At 55.3% G+C, this 15066-nt stretch overlaps 1 protein-coding gene across 1 annotated transcript; it reads left to right on the forward strand.

The window, feature by feature from the left end:
• The first annotated feature begins 1915 nt into the window (after positions 1–1915).
• Positions 1916–9294, forward strand: CDCA4 (cell division cycle associated 4). The gene is made up of 2 exons (XM_044918099.1): positions 1916–1993; positions 6748–9294. Exons 1-2 carry the CDS (start codon positions 1991–1993, stop codon positions 7480–7482), a joined length of 738 nt encoding a protein of 245 aa, XP_044774034.1. The 5' UTR covers positions 1916–1990; the 3' UTR covers positions 7483–9294.
• The last annotated feature ends 5772 nt before the right edge of the window (positions 9295–15066 follow it).

Raw genomic sequence — 15066 nt, forward strand, 5'->3', positions numbered from 1 at the left:
CTTACACACTTTCTGCACATAACTTTATTTTCAAATTTTGCCATGTTTTACAGCTGAAGTTGAAATTCAGAATGAAGTCAGTTATGACCTTTTTCTAGAAAGAATGGCAGGTTTTATCTTGGAAAGAGGGCTAGGAAGTTTTTTTCAGCTTCCTAAGGGAACATGTTTCCAGGCAGAGAAAGTTTGTGTATTTCATTCCAAGTAACAGAAGTACCTGAAATGCACTTTTTAGTAATAGCTTAAGGGAAATTTCAAGACAGTGAAGATGAACCCCCACAGGTGGACTCCAAAGCAGCCCTTCTCAAGACGTTGGCACACTTGCTCTGTCTTCCCGTTTTCCTTTAATGGGGTATTTCAGAGACAGTCTGATCATGTGACAGAAACTGAGAGTTCACGTGGATTTGCCTGAAAAACCTGAGTGTCACGAGCGTGCTTGGTGGTGGCTGAAGGTTGTGGTGACAGGTCAGGTCAGAGCCGAGTCTGTCTCCTGCTCTCCAAGCTCTTCTGCTCGGAGTCTGGGGATTGCTGGCCACCGGATGTGAGAGCAGCTGCAGGAGAGGGAGAGGCCACTTGCCGTGAACCGTGGGGAGTCTGCCAGGCCGGGGTCCCGTTTGTCTTGGGGGTGCCCTGATGGGACCGGCACAGTGCCCCTCCCTGGCTCCACCCACCACAGGGGACCCTCAGTCTTTCTGTCTTCTCCAGTTTTCTCTGTTTGGTCAGCCCTTGGTCTGGAGGCTGTTGTGCTCTGACCAAGAGCTGAGCACTAATGGCCTGTTTGTCCACTGACTTTGGAGGGTTTTGAGCGAAACACTGTTAATCCTGAGGGGTTGATGGGACTTAACTCAGTAAGACTTTCCGGCCATCTGTGGAGTGGATGGAGGTGCGTAATACCGGACACTTTTTTGTTCAGAACTGAATGGTGAGTCAGGCTCTGCAGTTATGACAGCCTGGGAAGTGTGGGGTCTTGTGTGCTGTGTTCGAAGGGTCAAGCGCCCCAGACCACCATCCTGGGCTGCCCAAAGAGCTGTGCTTGGGGGAATGTGTGCCCACCTCTGCTGCCTTCAGAACCGTACTCTGTGCTGACTTGGTCCCAAACACAAATGTCTGAGGAGGGTGATCCTTACCGGCCACCTTCAGCCTGGCGCATCACCCCGACACGGCTCTGGTGACAGCACCTGGGCTCGCGTGATTGGATGCGCTGACCTTGAGCTACTCCGTCTCAAGTCCTAAGTCTGCCAGCATTTTCTTGTACTGAGTGCAACAAAAATTAACAGTTGCTCAGGGTTCGGGACATTTGAAGGGAATAATTAGAATGGCTTTGAACATACTTGTCCTGGCATGCGGAATGAGATCCAAGCACTTAGTGATGCAGGGGAGGCAATATCTAAAATGGTTTAGATTTAAACTAATGTAGTGGCCTCCCCCGCCATCAACTTGTTTATGTATTTTCTTTATAATCAAGGTATCATTTATTTCATACAATGCAATGAGCAGTTACTAGTGGTGCAGTTCAGGGAATCTGACAAATACCATGCTCCTGTCTAGATGGGGTGAATTTCCATCATCCTGGGGAGTTCTTGACTGACCCTACTCCTCTGCTGGTAACCATTCTGCTGTTCTACAACTTAGGTTAGCTTTACCTCTTCTAGAAGTTCATATAAATGGAATCATATGGTACCTATTTCTTTGTTTCTGCTTTGTAATTAAGCATAGTATCTGAGGTTTGCCTATGTTGCACAGATCGTTGTGGATTTGCTGGGTAGTGTTCCATTGTCATACACACCCCAGCTTACCCATTTGACTTGCTTATTTTGAATCTGAAAATAATGTTTACATCCAGGGTGGTGAAACAGGTTAATGGCAGGGGCCTGGAAGATGGAGCTGGGGTAATGGCTACAGTGGAGGGGAACTTACCAGCAAATGTGAAAAAATCCCTACAGAAAAGCCTGGTGCAGGGCGAATTGATGGCGCCTTCCTAGAGAGCAGCTTGATGGTGTGTATCACGTGCTTTACAAATGCTCCTGCTTTGCCCTAGTAGAACCTCTGCAGAGCCAAGTACTGCCAATATCAGAACCTAGAGTCAGAACCCAGCATCACTAACTGGGGAGATCGTGAGTGGTGTAAAGGCAGGGAATAAGGCTCAGTTCCTTGTGTGTTTATACCTGAGGGTCACCGCCAGGCTATCGGAAGTGACGGTCAGCTTTTGCGTGTGGTGGAAAGTGTGATAAGCAAGAAAAGCAGAGCTCGTAGTGAGCTCTTATGCACAGAGAAGAGCCTGCTTAGGGAGATGCTAGGAAGAACCCGCGTCCTAACTGGTTCTCTGAGGGGTCGGCCGCAGTGATTTTTGTCTTGTACTTTCTGATGCTCTTCCCAGTTATGTACAGTAAGCTGCGGAAACCAATGAAGGCACCTGTGGGAGAAGAGCAAAGGCTGTTTACTGGAAGCACCTGCAGCCAGGGAGTGGGCCACCTCCTGGCTTGTGGACAGACACTTGGGGACAGGCAGGGGAGTGGCAGCACTGCGGGCTGGAACCGGCTTCCAGGGCCCCTGATGGGGGCTGCAGGCTGGGGAGGCGAGCAGCCCTTGTGGTTTCGTGGGCAGCATGTTTGGATTTTTCTAGGAAGTGGGGACAAATATTAGGGCAGCCGTCGGTTATTGATGGAAGCCCTGGGCCCTTGGGGTGACTGTTACAGACGTCATCGGCTTCCTGGGTTGTCATGGAGATAACAAGTCTTGATTTCCTGGTCTGTGTTAATCTTAAAAATGAAAGTCAGTTATTTTACTAGCGAAAATGGATTTATTTGGGTGAAAAATTAGTAAAGAACACCTCATTTAGAATGGCCTCAGGAGGCCAGCAGGAGCAGCGCTGCCGCCCCCCACTCACTGACCACAGCCGACCCAACAGGAAGACACGCCCCTTGCCCATGGATACTATGTTACCTTCCCAGCAGGACGAAGGAAGGTTTCCTCCTCCCCTGGCAACAGTCCAGCCAATGAGAGACCGTCACGGCTCAGCCAATCACAGGTGGTGCAGCCTAGCCAATAAGAGGCTGCCCCAGCCCAGCCAATGAGAAACCTCTATGAGCTCCCAGTTTACTCCAACGGACTTTCCGTTTACTGTTAACAGCGCCACTCCCCGCCCCCCAGAAAAGCGCCTCCTGTGTGATGTGCTTGGGTTTTTCCGTAGCTTGCTTGTCCTGCATTGAAACTCTGTTATTCCCAGATAAATCCGTCTTTTGCTGGTGAAATAACTGGTAGGTTTACTTCTAAGGTTAACAGGACGTGCACGCTCCGGCGAAACCATAGGCAAATCCAACGAAGGCGAGTCAGGAGGGAGCTGGAGGAAACGAAGTCCCTTGGAGAGATGCGGGAGCTCGGGGTGGTGAGGGTTTCCCACTGGCTGAGTTGCGGTGTCGGTTTCCTGTGGGAGATGCAGTGTGCGTATTTCCGGGGGGGGGGGGGAGGCTGTCATTGCCATGAGTGGTACTGGCTCCCGGTTCTAGCTTCTCCATTTTAGGAGGCTTGCCTTTATTAATTTTCCTGGCTGGTTGCTGCAGGTTAGGGGTTGGCGTCCTGGATGGATCTAGCTGGTACCCTGTGTATGTTTATTCTTTCAAAGCAAATACTAACAGGGGCCCTCCCCAGGCTTTTCCTGATGTGATGTGTTCCTAGTGCTGTCTCGGGCTGTTGTTAACAGGAGCAGCTGTGGCAGGCCCTGAATTCAGCCTTGGTGCGGGAGGCTCCCGCTGCACTGACCACGCACAAGCTCATGTCTTGGGCTTTCCTCGAGGAAAGGGAGATGGGGCCCCAGGGAGTTGGGTGCTTGGCGTGGCGTCTTGAGCTATGTGAGCTGTGGGTCTCTCGCTGCTCCCAGCGGCCCTGGTGTTGCTAACCGACCTCGCTATGCAGGGCTCGCAGAAAGGGTGGCTCTGAGTCATTCTCTTGGTAACTTGGGCTTCATTATGTTATTTGAAGAGTTTCGTTGGGCTCTAAATTAAATCGGTTGTCATACAGAGTTGGGATTTTAGATTTGGTTGAAAAGAGGTACTAAAAGACAAAGTGACTTGCCACAGAGGAACCCTGAAGACTTAATTTTTTTCCCCAACACAGTGTATCTTGTAGTTTGACAATTTCATATTAATTCTTCATATACTCATGAATTTTAAGCAAGTGATTTTTACACAAATATTGACAGAAAAAAGCTTCTGTAAAAGTTGAATTTGCAGCCACAATAAAACCCTTGAATCCTTTGCTACCAGTAGTGAGTGAAATCTTTTTCATGTGTTTTGGTGGTAAACCTGTTTATTCATTTGTTTAAAAATAGTCGATAAGTCAGTGTGTGGCCGGTGTTCTGGTAGAAATGGTGGTGGTTTCAGGCCTCAGAGTTGGTAAGTCACACCTGTTTGCTATTCTGGGGAAAGTAGTCTGGGAGGGGAATAAGCTACAGTCACTTAGTGTTTTAAAGCTTTTAGTTTGAAATAACTACAGATGTGCAGGCCACTGTAAAGAAATGACGTGGAGCTACAGTGTTGACATTTAAATGGACATGCAGACACACGTGTCTTCCGTGTGACCATAGAGCTGAGTGATCCTGTGTGCACACACGTGGTTCTGTGCGGTCAGAGCACATGCATAGCTTCATGGACCCACTACACCCACCTCCTATCTAGGTCATGTTAGAATGTTCTGGAAATGTATGCCATATGCAACAATTTGAGATGGGCTTTCTCGCTCCGCATAATTCCCCTAAGACCCCGCCAGGTGTGGGTGTCTCTGGGGCACGCTGCCCTCCTGCTGAGTGGCAGTGTGTGACCGGTGCCCCGAGTGTGTCAGACGCTCCCTGGTGCTGGGCTTTGTTTCCACTGGGTCATTATGTGGGTAGAGCTGCTAGGAACATTCTTGTGCAGGTTTTGGCATGAATGTTGGCTTTCATTTCTTTGGGATAAATGCCCCCCAAGGTCACTTAATTTTAAAAATTTCTTAAAATGTTAAACGTATGGGGGTGAGATCTGTGACATCGAAAGGAAACCCCAGGGACAGGGGTCCTTTCTCTTTCTATCTAACGGTGGGGCTGGCAGGAGTGAGTCCTCAGAGGGGCTCCTGGCGGGGGTGCAGAACTTCGGGGGCCTGAGTGCGGACAGCACAGGCACCACCCCCGCCCCAGCCTGGTTCTCTGGGGGCCCCTGGGCACACCAAAGTAATAGGCCAGCAGCAGTCACAGAGAGCCACTGGATTGATTTTTCTAAAAAAAAAAACAAAAAAAAAAAACCTAAAAATTTACAAATTTATTTATTTTTTTTTTGAATTTTTTTTTTTTAATTCATTTGAGACAGAGAGAGAGAGAGAGTAGGAGCAGTGGGGAGAGGGAGAGGGAGACGCAGACTCCCCGCTGAGCAGGGAGCCCGATGCGGGGCTCGATCCCAGGACCCTGAGATCATGACCTGAGCCGAAGGCAGACGCTTAATGACTGAGCCACCCAGGCGCCCCTAAAAATTTACCAATTTAAAAGACTAATCCTCTTTATGAATAACTCAAATTACTTGAAATAAGGGGCGCCTGGGTGGCTCAGAAGCATCTGCCTTCTGCTCAGGTCATGATCCCAGGACCCTGGGATCAAGTCCCCACATCGGGCAGGTGGGGAGCCTGCTTTTCCCTCCCCCTCTGTTGCTCCCCCTGCTTGGGCTCTCTTCTCTCTCAAATAAATAAATAAAATCTTTTTTAAAAAGTTACTTGAAATAAAAATGTTTAGCTACTTTATGAACTTGAGAAGAGAGAAACTTGATGCATTATGGCTTACCTTTGTTCTAGAAAGGGTAGACCTCACACGCTGCTTGTGGTATGCCCTGAGAGTCGGCTCCGGAGCCCTCCTGGTGCCTGGCCAGGTGCTGCAGGTACCAAGCTGGGGCCCCAGACCCTTCCTGCTCTGCTTTTTAATTCTCCAGAGATCTCTCAACCTAGAATCAGTTCAAAAGAACAGTTTGCTCCTGTTTTGGCTTCTGAGAGCAGACACATAGTGAGCCTGCTCTGGTATATGAGACCGGTGCCACCCCAGAGCCTCCAGGTGCATCCTAACCTGCCCCAAGGTGTCTGGTCCTCCAGGTTGGAATGGCGGCTGGCCTCGGAGTCCCCACCTGTGCCCAGTGAGGCGGAGTCCAAGCTGTACCTTGGAGGAGGGGGGACACAGTTGTCTAGGGAATCGGCCCAAGTGTCGTTTTTCCCCCGCCCTCCCCAGCCGAGTGTGCTGCCAAGACCCTGGGCTGTGAAGGCTTTGGCCCTCTGGACCCAAGGGGCACATTTTGGCAGGGCTGTGGCAGGAAAGCCCTGAGGGGACAACGGCTGCCCGTGGCGGGGACCCCTGGTCGTCAGCTTGGGGGCACAGGCTGGGGGGCGGCAGGCAGGCCAGCACCTGTCCCGTTTCCCCCATGCTCTCCTCCCTTGTAGGCACCAATGCCCAGAATTTGGGTGTAGAGTTTCAGCCTTGCTCTGTACAAGTGTATTTCCTGTATTTGTAGTCCATTTGTCTTTTCTGATGGAGATGGGGGCGGGGAGTGCTTTAGAGCTCTGTCGTGTGTCAGAGCCCTCCCTCCCAGAAGCTGGGGCTCCATGTGCCCCCAGGACCCCAGCGGTGGCGTTACCGCAGCCAGGCCCCCTCCTACACCCGCCTTTGACAGTTGCAGACTGAGTCTCAGGCAGGGTCTGCTGGGGACTCTGGAATGTGCTAAATGGCATCCTCCTTGCTTTCCACAGGGCACGATGTTTGCACGAGGCTTAAAGAGGAAAAGCGCCGAGGACGGGGAGGATGTGGAAGGAGGCCTGGCAGGTGCGCAGGCCACGCCTTCCTACAGCCTGCAGCGCCAGTCACTCTTGGACATGTCCCTGGTTAAACTGCAGCTGTGCCACATGCTGGTCGAGCCCAACCTCTGCCGCTCGGTCCTCATAGCCAACACAGTCCGGCAGATCCAGGAAGAGATGACCCAGGACGGGGCCTGGCGCGCGGTGGCGCCCCAGGCGGCAGGGCGGGCGCCACTGGACCGCCTCGTCTCCACTGACATCCTGTGCCGCTCGGTGCGGGAGCCGGAGGGGGAGCGCCCTGCCCCTGACGCGGGAGATGGCCACACGCCAGACCTGGTTCCGGGACTTGCCGCAGTCCCGTCTGCACAGGCCCTGAGGAGCCCGCAGAGCGGCCTCTGGGAAGTGGACAGCTCTCGAGAAAACAGAGGAGGCTTTCAGAAGTCCCTGGATCAGATATTTGAAACGCTGGAGAATAAGACATCTGGTTCTGTGGAAGAGCTGTTTGCAGACGTGGACAGCTCCTACTACGACCTGGACGCGGTGCTCACGGGGATGGTGGGCAGCACCCAGTCGGGCCATGGCAGCGGGCTCCAGGCCTTCTCCTCCACGACCGCGCCGCCTCCCAGTTCCAGCTGCAGGTCGGATCTGGGTGAGCTGGACCACGCGGTGGAGATCCTGGTGGAGACTTGAGAGGGCAGCTGTGCCCTGATGGGACACGTCGCGGATGGATTCATAAGGCATCCGGAGTGCTTGGCCTGTGATACTTGCTGCCCTGTGTCTGCGGGCTCAGCGCCTGGTTTGTCTGTGATGAGGGGAACGTTCCAGAACAGCATCCAGTTGCCCTCTCCCATTTCTCCCCAAGGGGGCTAGGCGGTTTTCCTTCGGGCTGGTCATCTGGGCCAGTCTGACATCCCGCTGGCCTTGGGCACTCGTCCCCTCTGTCCTGCTGCAGCTCTGTGAAGGGCTCGAGTTGCCAGCTCTGTATCCAGCCTGGTTTAACTTTAGATAGGTGAATTTTTTTAAATTAAGTTTTACATGTTTTGGGCAATATTTTGTCTTAAGATATATTTTTTAAACTTTTTATACTTTTATCTTTTTAGATTTTTTCAGCTATTTTCTTAAAAGTATATTTTTTCTATAAACATTTTCTGCTGCTACATTAGAAACTTATAACCTAAACAGTTGCAGTTGGTATATTTCTTTTTTTAAGGTTTAAGTAAGGACTTTTTTTACATGAAGTTTCACTCCATGTAGCATACCTAGGTCATGAATTTTCAGTTGACGTTTGTGTGAACCTTTTCCTGTCCTCTGTGACGATTAGAGCACCTTGCATAGCCCCACCTTTTATTCTTGAGTGTCATTACCAGATCTGCTGTGCCAGCCCTGTCTTCGTTAGAGTTACGTGGGGATTTCAGAAGGTTTTATTTATGCCTATTTATATGTATATGTTGGAGGCGAGGGTCAGATCCTGTCACTCGGTCAGATTGTGGGCACCCCAGGTGTCTCAGGCAGTGCCTTCAGAGGATCTGACTCTTGGGGCCCCTCTTGTGTGGTTTTCCCAGCACGATGGGCCTCTCCCCGGAAGATGCTGCCCCCCAGCATGCCTCACCACTATAGAGGGCCTCCGACTGGTATGGACATTAATCAAGGGAAAACCTCACTAAAATGGAGTGGGGAGGCCTGAAGAGGGGGCTCTCACTCCGTCCCACTGGACATCAAGGATTGTCGATCACAGACCCAGCAGAAGAATCCTCAACAGGAAAGAGTCCGTTGCAGGCCCCACAGGAAAAGGTGCACATTGCATCTCCCACCAGAAACTGCCAGCCCCAGAACCTCAGCCAGAGACAAGCCCTCATCACCCAGGACTCCCGCTTCTCTCCAGTGCACTTACATTCCAAACAGCCCTTCCAGCTTCCTTCTTTCTCCATAAATAATGTTCCTCTCATTTGTTTGTTGGACTTGCGTATGGTTCTGCCGTAGCGGGTTGCAATTCTGTTATTCCTGAATAAACCCATTTTACTGGTAAAAAGGTCAACACTAGCCTAGCTGCTGGACGCACATTTGCTGGGCTGGTGTGCACAGAGGCCACCGTGTGCCAGGTGTGTGTGGAAAGGGCGCTGGACTGGAGAGTGCCCACGCTTTGGTGCTGGGACAGAACTGTAAGTTGAAGTCTAGAATTAAATCTGGACACTCGTCATCGTATGACTTCTCAATCCTGAGGGTGGTTGACAGTGGGGTTGGCGGAACAGTGCTGCGGAAGTGAGCTTTGGGGTATCCTGTGTGCTCCCTGTGACCCTGCCCTGGACACTGGGAACACCCACACCTTTTTTATTTTTTCACTGGTTTACAAGTAAGCTTACACTATCCGCCCCACCCCTGCCCATCTCTTGCTTCTCGCTTTTTCTTCTTTACCCAGCCTTTAGCCAAAACAGTCTGTTTTCTTTCCTGCATAAGACCTTTCTTTAATATCAGCCATGTACCATTGCTTTATTAAAAATTACCCAGCAAACAAAATGGAAATGTGTTCATTATCAGCTACAACATAATCCTCGAGTGGCTTATCTGTTTCACTTGGATGTGTTAAATTGGCACTTTGCCAACCACACAGGCTTCGACGTTCAGCACCCGCTTCTGCCCCAGTTGTGGGGTTGGGGGGAGGGACAGTGCCCTGGAGGGGCCAGCAGCAGGCTGAGACTTCCACGGACGGCTTCCTTCAGATTCTGAACGTACTTTTTCCTCGTGGAAATAGTCTATGCGTCTTAATAAACAAGAAGCCTGAAGCAGTGTGAAAAATCAGTAAAAGGACACCTCATTTAGAATGGCCTCAGGAGGCCGGCAGGAGCAGCGCTGCCGCCCCCCACTCACTGACCACAGCCGACCCAACAGGAAGACACGCCCCTTGCCCATGGATACTATGTTACCTTCCCAGCAGGACGAAGGAAGGTTTCCTCCTCCCCTGGCAACAGCCCAGCCAATGAGAGACCGTCACGGCTCAGCCAATCACAGGTGGTGCAGCCTGGCCAATAAGAGGCTGCCCCAGCCCAGCCAATGAGAAACCTCTATGAGCTCCCAGTTTACTCCAACGGACTTTCCGTTTACTGTTAACAGCGCCACTCCCCGCCCCCCAGAAAAGCGCCTCCTGTGTGATGTGCTCGGTTTTTTCCGTAGCTTGCTTGTCCTGCATTGAAACTCTGTTATTCCCAGATAAATCCGTCTTTTGCTGGTGAAATAACTGGCAGTTTTATTTTCAAGGTTAACAAGTACCTTGTGTCTTTATATGATTTCTTTAAAAATTACCTTTTCAGGCTCAGTGGCTGCAGCGCCCACTTGCCCTGTCCGAGGTGGAGCAGTTCAGAGAACCGGTGCGCTCAGGACGGCCGGCCGAGCAGGGCCTCCGGCTTGGGGGTCCCCACCTCGCTGACACAGCTGCTCCTGCCGGCCGCCCTTCCTTTCCCCCTTTGCTCTCCTGTTGTCTCCCAGCTGTCCGCTCCCATTCCAGGGGCTCCCTCCCGTGGGACACCTCACGCCCACCTGGTGGCCTGGCTGCCCTGGGCAGGGCCAACTCTGCAGGCCCTCTGTCATCCCAGCCAGGCTGGCTGGTGGGCACCTGACCGCAGATGGCCCTGGAAACATGTGAGCGCCTCCAGAGAGGGGCAGAGGCAGGTGGCCAGCTGCCGAGGATGCATCCCACCTGCACGTGCAGGACTCCGGCCGTCTCAGCGCCGCTGTCGGCCACAGCATGCTAAGGCTCCTGTCCTCACCCCACCTCTCCTGCTGCCTCTCCGGTGGGGCAGGGGATCTCTGCGGTTCTGGGCTCTGGGCAGGGGAAGCCGGGTTTGAGGGCAGCGGGTCTCGGCTGCATGTTCCCTGCTGCTCCCGAGCATGGCTGAGCCTCTGCCCGCCCTCCTCAGCCAGGACGGGCCTCGGGTATGCCTGCCACCCCGCTGCCCCTGCTGTCTTGGCTTGTGGCTCCCAGGGCGGGCCGGGGCCCCGCCGCTGTCCCCCGGAGCCTGGGGGAGGGGAAGCAAGTTTGAGGGATGACAGCGGGCCTGTGAAAAATTCCAGAGGGGCCTCGCCCTGACTGACAGCCCCGAAGGTCACACGAAGGTCGCACGTTGTGGCTGCTGATGGGCCTTATGTTGGAAGAGCCTCTGAACCAGCAGTCGTAAACGTACGTGGAGTTGTCTTTCTGGATAGCAAGTGGTGGGATGACAGCTTTGTCACAGGGCTCGGGGGTTAAGAAGTGCAGTCGAGAGGCCCCGCGGGAGCGTGGAGACAGGCAGTGGTTAGTCAGAGCTCCGCTTTCCTGCAGTTTGTGACGTTTCTTGCTATCGCCTTTTTAAATTCTTGGAAACTTGTTTCTTTTCTCGTTCTGTTCTCTTTTTGTGGCTAATTTTGTACTTGTAGTTTTGTAGTCTTTGGGGAAAAAAAGCCCCCACGTCTATAAACTGCAGCGGGGCGCTCCTTGGGGAGGTTAGCGAGCTCACTGACGGGGTGGGGGCCTGGGGCTGTCGCCTGGCAGCACAGTGTGGCCTTCTCTACCTGCGCTGGCCTTGTCCTCCCTGGGGCACTGCCCCTACACGGAGGCCAGCGTCCGAACGGCCGTGGGCAGCACCTGCTGCGCATGTCGGAGCCGGCTGAGCTGAGCCTAGCGGGGTGGCCGGGCGCTGGGCCCAAGGAGGTGCTGCTCCATGGAGGCCCCACCTACCGGATGGCAGATGAGCCAGGGCCGAGAGCCGGGCATAGGCCCGGCTGTGCTTCCTGCCCCTGCACTGGAGGGGCCAAACCCCTGGAAGCCAGCCTCCAGAGGGCCTCTGGCCGGGGTCTCGCTCTTCTCCCGCCTAGGCTACCGGCCTGAGAGCGTCATCAGCACCGAGGCCCCAGATGCAGGACAGCCCCCTCCCGGGGAGGGCACAACAAGGAAGGGAGCCTGCGTCCACGGTGGCCCCGAGCAGCTGCTGAGCACCCCGAGTCCCCTCATGCTGAGGGAGCCTCTCTGCCCTGTGTCCCGGGATCCACCCAGCCCAGGGCCAGGGGTGGGGTAAGGTCAGGGGCCTGGCCCAGTTCTTCAGCCAGCGCCTGTCTGCCCAAAGCCCAGGCCTCACGGTGAGGACGGAGACGTGGGTGAGTTCCCTGCCCTTGGCCCTGCTGTGGGGGCCCGCCCAGCCGGATAGGGAAGGCTCCCCGGGGAGTCTGGTCGGCACGCGTGCACGCGGATGGGGGCGTGCGTGTGCCTACTGGAGGAGGCATGGAGAGGATGATTCCCCGGGGGTGGTTTGGGGTTTGCCTATGTGTTACTGGACTACTGTTCATGTGCCCCAAATTCATGTGTTGGAATCTAACTTCACTGTGCTGGCGTGAGGAGGGGCCCTCCGGGAGGTGCCCTCGTGATGGGCTCGAGCCCCTGTCAGAGGAGATGTGAAAGCTTGCTTCCCGGCTGCCCTCTGCCCCGCAGACGTACAGCGAAGGCAGCCGTGAACCAGGAGAGGCCCGCGGCGACTCCCCGCCTGCAGCACTGTGGGAAGGAGCTTGTCCAGCCTCGCGCGTGGTGGCGCTCTGTTCTAGTGGCCTGAGCCCGCTGAGACACAGCTGAGACACAGTGTCCCCTCCGGCGCCCGCCCCTCCTGTGGGCTGCCCCCCTCCCTGGTCCCCGCCCACCCAGTGCCCATCCACGGGGTCCCCGCCGAGTTTCAGAAGCCACCTGCACCAGGAGCTTGGTGCTCAGAGCCCCTGCTTCAGCCCTGGGTCGTCCTTGCAGACAGACCCGGTGGCCGGCTTTGAGGGGCTCCAATGATGGGGAACGGCCCTGCTGAAACCCTGCCCACCGGGCCCCCACCTGCAGCCGAGGGGCTTGCGCTGCTTGCTGCAGGCCAGCCTGGGGACGGGGGCACGATGACTCTCAGGGAGGGGGGCCTCTGGCCACGGAGAAAGGTCCCCTGTAAGAGTGGACACACTCTAGAGCCAGGGAACCGGCCTGGTGCCTGTTGCCAGTGGTGACCAGCTGTGAACCGTGTTGTTTCTTCCTTAAAGAAGCTTAACGCAGGTCCGAGATGTGGAGACGTTTTGCCTGTAAATACATATGAAACTTCAGGACCGCAATCCCGTGTCGTGGTCAGAAAAGGAACACTAATTCCTTCCCACCGGCCGACACGCAGTCATACTCACGTGTCCCCACTGTCCTTTCCCTGTACCTTTGTCAGCGGGGTGCCACACGCAGCCGAATCGGGGGGAGGGCGGCCGGCCGGCCGTCGGGGCGCATCTGGCTCAGTCCCGGGTGCGCGTTACCACAGGCCTCCGCGTCCAGGACTGGGCCCTGGCTCCCCTCGTTGGCTTCTGCTGTCCTCACTTCCTTTCTTCTACTTTGTTTGAACCTAAATCTCTCTCTTGCCAGCACACGACAGCCTTGCTCATGGCTCTTATGCTCGCCTCCTTCCCCGACCCCGGCCCGCGGTCACAGTGGCCCCTCCAGTGTCTCTCTCATGGTGTCCCACCTGTGTCCTCCCCGTGTGGCCGCATCCTCCCCGCAGGGCTGCTTACTGGGCTGGTCCAGGCACTCGGACACGGCCTCCAGCCTGCGGGCGCCAGGGGCCAGAGCCCTGCACGGCGGCCGAGGCCTCCGCCGGCCTGCGTCTGAGCTGTCCGGACATGCAGAGCTCCCTGTCCCTCCAGGCTGGGCTCCTGCAGGCTCAGAGCGCAGGTCTGGTCTTCTTCCAGTGGATCCTGCTCTGGGCCGCCGGTCTGTGGCTCTCGTCAGCGTCGGAGAGTTCTTAGCCATTCTCTCCTCTGGGGTTCTGCTTCTGGGCCTCTGATGATGCGGGGGCACACCGCCTGGCGCAGCCCCCAGGTCCTGGGCACCCCGTCCTGTGTCTTCTCCCTCTTTCTGTCCCTCTGCGTCCTGCTCAGATGGTTTCTACTGACCGGTTCGCGATCACGGACTGTTCGTGTCGGGTCCGCCGTCGGGCCCTTCTCAAGAATGGCTCGCGGGTGGGGTGACAGTGTTCATTCCTGGCGCTTCCGTTTTGTTCTCTTGTGTGATTTCCGCGTCTCTCCCGTGTGTGCTCCCCTTTCCCACTGGATCCTCACCACTTCGTCCAACGCCATTTTACGGTCTCGGACCTGCACCGTTTGGGCCATCTCTGCCACTGCTCCTATCCACCAGGGATCAGGGGTTCTCGCATTTTCGTGATCTTGCCATGTCTTGCTGACTGCGAAGCACTCGGTAAGAGAACAGCAGAGACTGAGGTCCATAGCGAGGAGCCGTCAGGTTCCTGGAGGGTCTGAGTCTTCGCCCGCCATCGGGCTGGGCCCGGGCCCCGCTGCAGCTCCCAGAGGCTTCCTGTGTCTCGAGGTGCCGGCAGGGCTGCTGCTCAGCGGGGCCCGACGTCTGAGCCCTGGCCAGGCTCTGGACATCAGCCTGCCTTGCAGAGCCCAGCGCCATGTTTGCAGATCACTGAAGGCTCCCTCTGCCCCTGTTCCAGGTCTTTCCAGCCCGCCATGGCTTGGAGCGCCCAGGCAGGGGCCCAGCTGCCCCACGGAGCCTCTAGAGCGGGTGGCAAGAACCCCAGAGCACCCCTCAGAGGGGGTCTCCAGCCCCCACTTCTGAGAGAGGCTGGCTTCTACTTGGGGATTTTCTGTCAGCCTTCTCTCCTTGCACCCCACTCTGAGCACTCAGTGAAGGCCGAGAACTGGACGAGGGTCCCTGGGGTCCCCCTCCTCCCTCTCTGCCCCTGGGGGCACTGAATTCCATTAATGTAGGTTCCTTGGTATCCTCAGCTCTGTGATTATTTTGAACCCTGACTTTGTAGCTGATGGGGCACATTCCGGGCGGGGTGACAGGGGCAGCCTCTGAACCAGAGGGGACCAGTCAGCACTCACTCTCCCGGTTCAGAAGGCCCCTCCTTGAGCAGCCTGGCCAGGCACCCGGACACAGCATCAGAGCCAGACTTGATGTCTGCTTGGACGCGGACTGAGGGACAGGGACAGCCCTGGCCCCTGGCGTGGGGGACAGAGCTGGGGGCGCTGGGCTGGCTGGGGGTCAGGAGAGGTCCGCCAGCAACGGGGCAGGGGAGCAGCTGTGGGGAGTCCAGTGCCCGTGTCCGAGAGTGACTCGGGGGAGGAGGCAGGACACAGAACGGCCTATTTTGGGTGCAAGTCTGACTTGCACCAAAGGCTGGGAAATGATGGCACATCCCAGGGCAGACGCTGCCCTATGGTGGAAGCAGTGTGGCAGAAAAGCAGTTTCCAAATTTCCATCTCCTTCTGGCTGAAAAAGAA

Source organism: Neomonachus schauinslandi, chromosome 9 (genome assembly GCF_002201575.2).
Source record: "Neomonachus schauinslandi chromosome 9, ASM220157v2, whole genome shotgun sequence".
NCBI classification, from domain to species: domain Eukaryota; kingdom Metazoa; phylum Chordata; class Mammalia; order Carnivora; family Phocidae; genus Neomonachus; species Neomonachus schauinslandi.